The 10204-nt window shown below is 45.1% G+C and overlaps 1 protein-coding gene across 1 annotated transcript in view; it reads right to left on the bottom strand.

Annotated features, from left to right (window-relative positions):
* Positions 1-5103: 5103 nt before the first annotated feature.
* The window catches only part of LOC119407211 (meckelin), a gene marked incomplete at its 3' end in the record, with an annotated part of 32943 nt that continues 27842 nt past the window's right edge, over positions 5104-10204 (bottom strand). The window contains 6 exon segments of the mRNA XM_037674091.2: positions 5104-5206; positions 5391-5479; positions 5605-5635; positions 6115-6231; positions 7084-7200; positions 7925-8005. Of these exon segments, the coding sequence (XP_037530019.2) occupies positions 5104-5206; positions 5391-5479; positions 5605-5635; positions 6115-6231; positions 7084-7200; positions 7925-8005 (538 nt within the window).

Here is a 10204-nt window from a genome sequence, read left to right as displayed (position 1 = left end):
ACATACTCTACAACTTTGTGTTCAAGATGCCAAGAAAGAAAAACTATTGGCTTCGCCAGCATGTGTGCCAAAGCGCGGACCATCGTCGGCTACTACAAGCGGAGCAGCACTGCGAGGGCAAGACTGCAGGAAATACAGAAGCAGCTTTCCGTTGACCCTCCACTTGAGCTCGTCCAAGATGTTCCAACGCGATGGAACAGCGAATTTGCGATGCTAGCTCGTCTACCAAGCTGAAGACTGCCGTGACGATCGACCTGACCGAAAATGATTCGTTGAAAACTTGACAATGGAGAGTGGCGTCAAGTGTCGGCCTTTGCGACAGGTTCTTCAGCCAGTGGAAGAGGCTACAACAGCTGCGTGTGCCGAGTCTTACCCAACGCTATCTTTGGTCGTGCCCCTCGTTCACTGCATGAAGCTGTTTGCTTTACGCCAAATAAGCGACTGTGATGAGTACGACTTTGCGCAGAACCTTCTGAAATCGATAAAAGCTAGGTTTCCGGCTGTAAGCACTACAGCGCCCAATTGTCTTGCCACATTGCTTGATCCACGTTTCAAAGATGTATGCTACGGTGACGAAGAAAAAGTGGAAGTGCGAGCTCTGGTGCATTCAGTGCACAAAGAAATGTCTTGCCGTTGAGCAGACGTGGAGATGCCTGCAGTATGTAGTGCCAACGAAAGTGGACAAGCCAGTGAGTGTTGTCCATTGTGGAAAATTTTCAGTAGCTTGGCTGCAGGACAAAAAGAGGGTGCTGATGTATTAATGCAGGAATTGCCAGGTTATCTTGTAGCTCCGCTGCTGCCACGTCAAGACAACCCTTTCAATGGTGGGAAGAACGTAGGTAAGGCAAAGTACAAAAATCTGGTGACGGCAGCAAAGCGCTATCTTGGTATTCCTGCAACCCAAGTGCCTAGTGAGAGGCTTTTCTCAGCCTGCTCTAATCAGTTGCAAGCAAAAAGAGAGTCGCTGAGTTCGAAACACAATGAGGAACTAGTGTTCTTGCACGGGAACTACCGATATTGTCCTAAAGCGCTCTGAGAAACAGAATTGCTTTGTGACGCTTTCAGCTTGACCAGCACAAGTTTGTGTAAGTAAATTTAGCACAAGGCAGATTTCGCAATACCGAAGTCGTGGAAAATCCACACATAGCCCGTGTTATTTATCATGTGAGTAGTTTGCATTATGTAGGTGGCCTACTTGAAGTTATTTGTTTCGTGCTGTTTAATATAAGCCCTTGCGTGGTGCTCCGTGTAATTTTATTATCACTGCTGTATACAAAATTACCTCAATATACGTAATTGTGGTGTTTGTTCGTTAAATAGAATTGCCATGTGCCTTGTTAACGTTCGTGAATCTCGTTTTAAATAAACTTGCAATTCTAGGGTGATTTTCAAAACCTGAATAAAGTTATCTATTCCTTTCCATTCAAAATTGCTGTCTTACTATTCGAAAACTATTCGAATAATATTCGATTCGTATTCGTATTCGATTCGGTTTCATCACTATTCGATTCGTATTCGATTCGGTTCTGAAATCCACTATTCGCACACCCCTATAACAAAGGCATCCAATATCCACGAACACAGCGTTTGAGCAGTATGTTTACTGCCATTATTACTAGCCGGTGTTGTGTTTACTGTACTAGCACCACACCACATTAGACAAAGCAAGTATCACAGGAGGATGAGGTTATGCTCGTATGCAGTTTGTGGAAAAAAAAAAAAAAACTACAACTTTGAAGTGAACTCACATTTACCTTTGTTGCATGATATTTTTTAGCATCATAAGATCAAGTCACCACTGTTTCAATTAAATGAAACCGTGCTACAAAAGCTATTGCATCAAAGTTTTATAGCAGTTACGCACGCACGCACGCACGGACGCGCGCGCGCACACACACACACACACACACACACAAACAAACAAACAAGCAAACACGGCGAGAAGTTCGAATATGCAGCGAATAAATACGTATTAAACGTGTTTCAACGTCTGGGTAGCAAAGGAAAGAAACACTAAATTCTAGAGTTTCACGAGCCAAATCATGATCTGGATATCAGGCATGTTCGGGCCGGGTGCATTAGATTGATTTTGATCAGCTGATCTTACTTACCCTTCAAATATATATCGGTGCAACGTTGCTCTACGTGTCACCACACTCGACTTGCAACCGAGATTTCAACTCGCAATTTCATGTTTTTTCTGGCATGTATGGAATAAAGAAACACGATATTGGCGCGCACCCACTCCGTTTAACCCGCTACTGGATAGTCCAGTGCGGTTTTCGTCGTTGCCAAGCCATTGAAACACGATAGCAAAATCCGTGCAACTGGAACATCAGAAAGACAAGTGGCAAAGCTACGTGTGAAGCGAATAAAAGAGTTGTAGGCAGAAGCCGGCAGAACTCACCTGAAATCTATAACGACCGTAGGAGAGTCGTCCACAGGCTTCGTCTGTCGGTGCCACTGGGATCCGTCATGCGCTGCCATCTTGCTCAGGCAAGTTCACGACGAAACGAAGCTTACTGCAGGGACTTCTCCGTCCGGAGGCTGCTTTTCCCAAACACTGAGTGGACACTGCTTCAGCCAGTCACGGCAAGCGTGAGCCGACGACACGATACTACCCCACGAATGCATAGCACGGAAGGAAAGTCACGCAAAACGGCAAAACGATCAGCCAGACACGGCAAGAGCGAGCCGACGATACGATACTACGCCACGAATGCATAGCACGAAGAAAGTCACGCAAAACAATCACTTGCAATCACGCCTGACGACACAGATTATTCTGACGGACTAAAGAACGACCACAACGAGACGGATCACGAACAATGCCGTCTCACGACGCCAGGCCAAAATGGCTGTCTCGTATTGATGGCTTCGGCTTTGGATTAAAGTAGCCTCCACGAACGCCTAAATGGTTTCGGTTTTGTTTTGGTGCTATAGAACACACATCCATGCATAGTTAAAGCTCTATTGAATAATATCAGGGTGGAGGAGGCGAAGCGTGCCCTGTGTGTGTCTGTAAGGGCTGTACGGTGGGAGGGGGCGCAGGTGAACGTGCATCCCCTGCTCTAGGGGCTAGGGAGAGTGCGGTGAGGCCGTGTGTGCGTGCCTAGCTGTGCTCAACGTTTGCTGAGCGATTTGGTGGCCCGCGCGGATCTATAATTCTGGTAGTATTGTCGCTCTTTAGGAGACGCGGTAAAGCGTCGCCTTGATAACCGGTCTGCGCGGTTATCATGCCAGCTTTGCGGCACATGTTTTTACGGCCGTCGAGTTAGATGTGTTCCCGATCGCCAGTGCGTTCAACACCATGCACGTCCATTTCACTAATAAATGTATGTTTTCTGCCATACATGCTGTCGTAGGAATCTACAAACCTCGCTTGCAAACGTGCGAAGATTCGCAAATTTGTCAGCGCTGCCATTGTTAAACGTTGTCATAACTCTGAATGTTTCGCTTGGGGGCAAGATTTGTTAAGAACCCTGTTTACTTGTAGACGTTTTCGAAGCGCCGTTTCAGCAATATCGTAACTGAAGCCATAACACAATACGTGCGTAATTCCACATTTTACGAACCCATGTTATATATCCTCAACCAAAATTTTTCGGTATACCACAAGCCAAAGCAGCGAACTGTATCTTGGTCGCAGCCAGTGAAGCTTTCTTTTTTAAAAAAAACCCACCCTGTATATGCAGAACCATCACTGACTCCCTTGGAGCAAGGGAGTCATCTATTTCATTCAGGAGCGTCGACCAGAGCATTGTGACTCCCCTTAGAAAAAAAGGTGGTCATCGGCTGCCACAAAGAGAGTCAAGCAGACGTGACTCCCTTTTGACTCTCTTTTTTTTAAGAGTGCAACAAATCAGCTCTGGTTGGTGAGATGGAAAAGGCTTTATAGAAGAAACTGTCATCCACTTGCAAGTATAGCGCGAAGCTACACAGCAATGTCACACGAACACTGAAGAATTCCTGCGCAAATGATTTGTCATCGGCGCTATCCCTGGGCCTCAACTTGTCGATAAATTCAGTCTCGTTCTGCGATCTGCTATCCCCATTATTAGCTCAGGTGATAGCGAGACCGCATTGGTAGGACGTTGGTACGACGTTCGGTACCCGAACAAGAACAGATTTTTCATAATTGCGGCCGTCTGGGCTTGTTGGTTCAGCGCTTTGACAATTGTAGCGCAGACAGAGAAAAGAGACGACCGTTTGTCTGCCTTTCTTTTGTCTGTCTGTTTTTCCGCGCTGTATTTTGTCAAAAGAGGGCCGACTTTTCCTCAACTGCAGAGCTCGTTGAGAAGTCCCCGCAGAGGTTTCCTTTACCCAATCGTGTTACTATCAGGTGGATGATAATTTTGCCTTTCCTGAAGCTTCGTCCAACTTGCAGATTTCTGCAAGCCTGCTTTTCCATGGCTGTCCAAGCTCCACCACGCAGAGACCATTGCTTCCAGAACGTTCTTGCAGAACGTTTCCAACTTGTCAACTGGTCGATGCGGCCGTCGTTGCGGAAAGGTAGTCTGCCTATATATTTTCAATGGTTCATCACCTCCACTGTTTCGGCTATTTTTCAAGCGTTCTTGACGCGCTTAGCGTCAGTCAACGTGGGAGCATGCATAGCGTTACTTCACACAACAGAACATGCTATATATGTGGTGATTAGCCCTCCGCCCGCTATTACGACTTAGAGACTTCTGCAATCTATTAGCACTGCCAGAACATTTGACTAACAAGTGCGCTCTCTGTGGTTCCATTTTATTCGTTCATATTGAACAGAGATGTCTGTTACCCTTCAACAACGTATACCTGACACACTTTAGCCGCCGCCTCTCAAGGCACTCATGCATTATATAAAAAAAAAGAAACACCACAGGGGACATGCACATACCCACGGGACAAGCACTGTCTTGTCGTACATGCACACAGCGCGCATACATACGGTACAAGCTCTGTTCAGCGCCTGTCCTGTCTGCATGCGCATCGGTTATGTGTTTTTTTACACTGCCATAATGCATGAATGTTTAAATGACCAACTATAGCCCGTATTTCATCGCTAACTCGCAAGGCCCATTTACTTTCGCCTCGATGTATCGACAGAACACTTACCATTGTAAAAGAAGCCACGGTCGACAATATCATTGAACTCAATATCCAAAAGCTTTTCAAATAGTGTCCGGTCTTTCACCGTATAGTCAACATCCTTCAACGACTGAAATGTACAGAAAAGTTAGACGTATAGAAAGTTCGTACGCTACAGAAAATGCGCCCCGACAAGAACTTAGTCAAAACAAAAAACTTCGTAATACCATAGTCATGCAGTGTGATAACACTTCGAAAAGTTTCGCAGTATAAGCGCATTACAAAACGCTGTGAGCAAGGAAAGTCGCACTCACATGATCGAGGAACGCGCACAAAAATTTCGTTACGACATTGTACGTATTCACTACGGTGTCGATGTTGACCCTTGAAAGATGACCATCCGCTGAAAAATGAAACGCGTATTAGCAAGAACGTCTCACAGTTTGACGAATACTGCAGAAGCACGAGTATAGAAAATGTCGAGCTAGTCCACATGGAACACTGGATGGGAGGTGTCTATACACTCACCATTCTGCATCCTATCTGGTCCTTGTGTGTACTAAATTATAAAAAAAAGAAGACAGTGAGCAATCGCTTATTCTAGGGTGAGAACGAAATGGTCAGCGCTAGGAACAAAATTTTAATTCTTGTACAAGTGCCGCCAGACGTAGGCTACACACGCCAGTGGTAAAACATAATGCATTGCAGTGCATGCAACTTTGTGGTGCGCGCCAGGAAAATGCTTCCGGCGTCGATTTTCTAATTACAGCGTCGCTTAAGCTGATGAGGATGGAAGGGCAGGAGATTACAGTTAAAAATTATGGCTGTTCGTGTTCCTGTCATTACCTGTTCCAACTAGTGACGCGAAGTTGCGCTCCAAATTAATAAGACGCATTATAAGGCTCAGATTTACTATATATACGGAAGCGTATACATTTCAATAGGTAAGCCACAGAGCGTCCGGTCATATTGCCTCTAACGGCATCTGTACACCCATGATGAAAGCCCTGGGCTGAGAAAGTGCTATTTCACACGTACTGTTGAAAGAGGTCTCCTCATACGGCAGTACTGCTCGTAAATATGCACTGGAAGTGTCATCTGAAACGTCTGTTGCTCCGTGTCAGGCAGCAGTCCTCTGTGGCCGCACAGGTCCTCCTGTACATTAATATACATGTATATACTGTGCCACGCCCACAAAATACAAAATAATTACGAGGCCGATCTAAAACTGGCACCTCTTGTCAAGAAAAAGTACAGGGCAATGCCCGCATACCGAATTCAATTGTTTTTGGTGATCATTTGTATAAGTTGAGGATTTCATCAGCACCGCTATACTGCATGCATGGACTCGCGCAAAATCATCAAGATACCTTTCTCGAGAAAAGATGCCGCGACAATCGTATCGGCACACGCTTGGCGGCTCCAGCGATCCCTCTGGACAGATGCTAAGTCACCAGTATGGACCACTTTACAAGATTGACCCATCGTGTAACTTTGATATGCCGCGAGACCTAAACAGGCAAGATGAAACATGCTTGCACCGCATCCGACTGAACGTCGCATACACCAACTACTTCAGGAGCAAGATTAAGCTGTCGGACTCACCAATGTGCGTCCAATGCAACGTCCAAGAATATTTACATCATGTTATTTGTGAATGCAAGCGATACGCATCAGAGAGACAGTCTCTGAAGGCAGCCTTGCATCTTCAACGGGGATCGTGCTTAGAGTTGCGACATGTTCTGGGCCCATGGCAAAGCAGCACCTGTGCGCTACGTGCCACGAAAGCGCTGTTGAATTTCTTGCGGGCCACGAGCCTGAACCAAACTTTGTAAACTTGTGTGACTGTATGTGTTATGTGGTTATCACTGTATATATCATAATCGTCACCCAGCACCTGGAGTAGCATGTCAGGCGAACAGCCAGGCAAACATCTCCAGCTTCATTAAAAGGTTTATCTATCTATCTATCGCGCAAAATCTGCTGCAAGCTGCTTGCTCCACTTGCCTCTTCCCTGCGCAGCAGTTCGTGCATCTCTTTCATCGAGACGTCGGCATGACCTTGAGCTGACCTTCCGTGAATGTAGTAGCCGAATTTCGGCTGGACAAATATGACCACGCTGATCTGCACAAAACAAGAGACAGAACATTTAAGCATAATTCTATAATAATCTGGGAACATATATTAATTGAAATTCTAATATGGAACCAACAGTACGGCTAACGTGGACGCCACCTCCTTTCTTTTTTATGTCGTTTCCATTGAGATTGTTTCTTACTCGTCCATCACTTCAGAGCTTGCTGTTATGAAAGGTAGGGGCTGTATTTAAGAGATAACTTTATTCTTCTTTATGCAGCAGCTGGTATTCACAATTTACACCTATTTAAATAGACCACGCAGACGCGCCCATCTGCGCGTCTGTATCTTCAAGACTACACACAGGCGGATAAGAAGAAAGCATGTGCTTACTCTTGGGCGGCAGCGAAAAGTTGCACGCATGCATGGTGAACAAGGCGCTGACATAATTTCAACCAACATTTCGAATAAATAAATAAAATGCCTTTATACGTAATTTAATAATAGTTGGACAATTATTTGCTACTTCTAGACTGAACGTAGTAACGCTTATTGTGATGTTTCGGAATCGTTACAGTCAGCAGACCCAATGTAAAAAATACTTTATATAGCCTCATCTTCACATCTGGATGACCTCGAACAACTAAATTCCATATGTAAAAAAAGACAGTTTTGTGTAATAAAATTGAAAAATATGCGAATGAACCACGAAAAAAAGGAACTGGTCACATTACGCATGGCAAAAAGAAAAAGTATACTTCTGTGCGCGTACATTGCTGACGGAGCAGAGGTCAATGAAGTGTTGAAGCTTGTCTTCATAAAATCGTTCGTAGATGAACTTCTGCAAAACAACCTGAAAAAGAAAAGCAGAACGTTCAGCTGAACAGCTCGTCTAACTTGGGGGACACAAAGCAATATGGTCGGAGCGCAACAAGAGTCGCGTGAGCAACGTTCTGTGAACAGGAAAGAGTGCAGACTGCATGCTTCAGTCGCGGTAAAGTCTCTCTCTCTCTCTCTCTCTATATATATATATATATATATATATATATATATATATATATATATATATATATATATATATATATATATATATATATATACATATACATATATATATATACATATATATATATATATATATATATATATATATATATATATATATATATATATATATATATATATATATATATCATCAGGACTACGCCGAGGAGGAGCTACCCTTTTGTGTAGGTTATGATTGGGAGTCGCATTTACCTACGCGTATGCGTTCCGCATAAGAATGCCCGACACCGCAGCCTGTGACCACTGCGGCAATGAAGAAACGACTGGGCACAGGGGCGTAGCCAAAAAAAAAAGGGGGGGGTACAAACATCCCCCCAAAATTTTCAATTTTGCTTGCGTATATATGCACGCACACATACAAACACACACACGAACACACAAAGTATGGTTGAACCCCCCCCCCCCCCAAAAAAAAAAAAAAGAATTTCTGGCTACGCCCCTGACTGGGCATATTCTGTGCGACTGCCCCAGTGAAGTGCGCAGAGGCAATTGAATTGCAACGCGCTCAACAAGTTGGACGACCGACCTCTGCCGTAAGAAAGGATACTGCGCCATTGACAGGACTCTGATTGGAACGCACTTCGTTTTCGTTTTTCTTTTCACTTTATCTCTATATATGTCCTCTTCCCGACACCTATTGTCCCTTGTGCAGGGTAGCAAACCGGCCACTAGTACCAGGTTGACCTCCCTCCACGCCTTTCCTTTCCATCTCTCTCTCGATGCATATAAAGTGTGTGCACACGCCCGCATGCATTACGGCATTCACGCGGATGCCATACTGCGTTATAATTATTCTTGCCTGCACCAAATAATAACAACTGCACTCAAGCAGCATGCGCACGACTGTGGCCAGACGCGGCACCTACGTTAACCCTGTAACGAGATGCACCAAAGGCGAATAATTGTGGTAGAGACTAACGTAATTAGGTTATTCCGAAAGTTATCAACGTGACAGCGATTATACAACACAAATACGGCGTCAAGGGGGCGTGCCTTTCGCGCATTCTATTCTTTCAGTAAGACAACGGCAGGATGTTTGATTATGCAATGAGTTCTTTTGGCTACTTTGAACTACCAAAACAAGAAAAACTTGAAGGATGCTTGAGCTTCGCCTGCAAGAGCAGAACGCGATAGCGTAATCGGGCTCCGTGCCCATCGCCTTCTCAATTGCTGGCCTGGCTTCGGTTCTCTGCGCATGCCTCAGCGGTGCCCTAAGCAAACGAACGACTGTGCGCGTAACATTGGCCGTTTCAAGCTATCCTGGAATTCCTACTGCAATAACAATTGCGCTGTGCCCACTACGGCATAGTTCTTCCTTTTGCGAATCAGCGAAGGGCCCACTACGCGTCCGTAAGACAACACGCGAAACTACGCAGCTGCTCACTTTGTTGATGCTTTTGCAGCTGATGATGATTAAATATGTCTTAGCGCTTTGTAATGGGTGGGGCTTTAAAACAAGCACTCGTTGCGCAATTCACATGTTTTGACGCCTGGCGCGGTTCTACGCTTCTGCCACGCAATATTACATGCGTTAAGAAGACTCCTTCCACTACGTGACATTCATAGTGTTTTTTTTTCCCGAATCAGTTTCTAGCAATAGCGCGGCTCTGTGGTAGAACATCCGCCGGCGGCTGGCCACGCAGACGGCCTGGGTTTGATTCTCACTCGAACGAAATATTTTTATTATATATTTTTATTTGCATCTTTCTCGATTTTTCGGTCACGGACAAGATGATGAGTTTTCGCTCACAACCAACGACGCCTTCACCGACACCGACAACGGAATTTCTGCGAAACGAGCTCTTTAAAGCTGTCGCGTTAAAAAGGGCCCCCCCCCCCCCCCCCGATATTTAGACATTACATAGTTCATGCGCTCATGCCTGTACAAGCGGGTGTTTACCACCTACTGTGATTGCCCCTATCGGAAATACTCAGGGGATTCACTCGAGAAATCCCAGTTAATATACCGCTAGCTTCCATATAATGT

Source organism: Rhipicephalus sanguineus, chromosome 1 (genome assembly GCF_013339695.2).
Source record: "Rhipicephalus sanguineus isolate Rsan-2018 chromosome 1, BIME_Rsan_1.4, whole genome shotgun sequence".
Classification (NCBI taxonomy): domain Eukaryota; kingdom Metazoa; phylum Arthropoda; class Arachnida; order Ixodida; family Ixodidae; genus Rhipicephalus; species Rhipicephalus sanguineus.
This window is presented reverse-complemented; position numbering and strand designations above follow the sequence as displayed.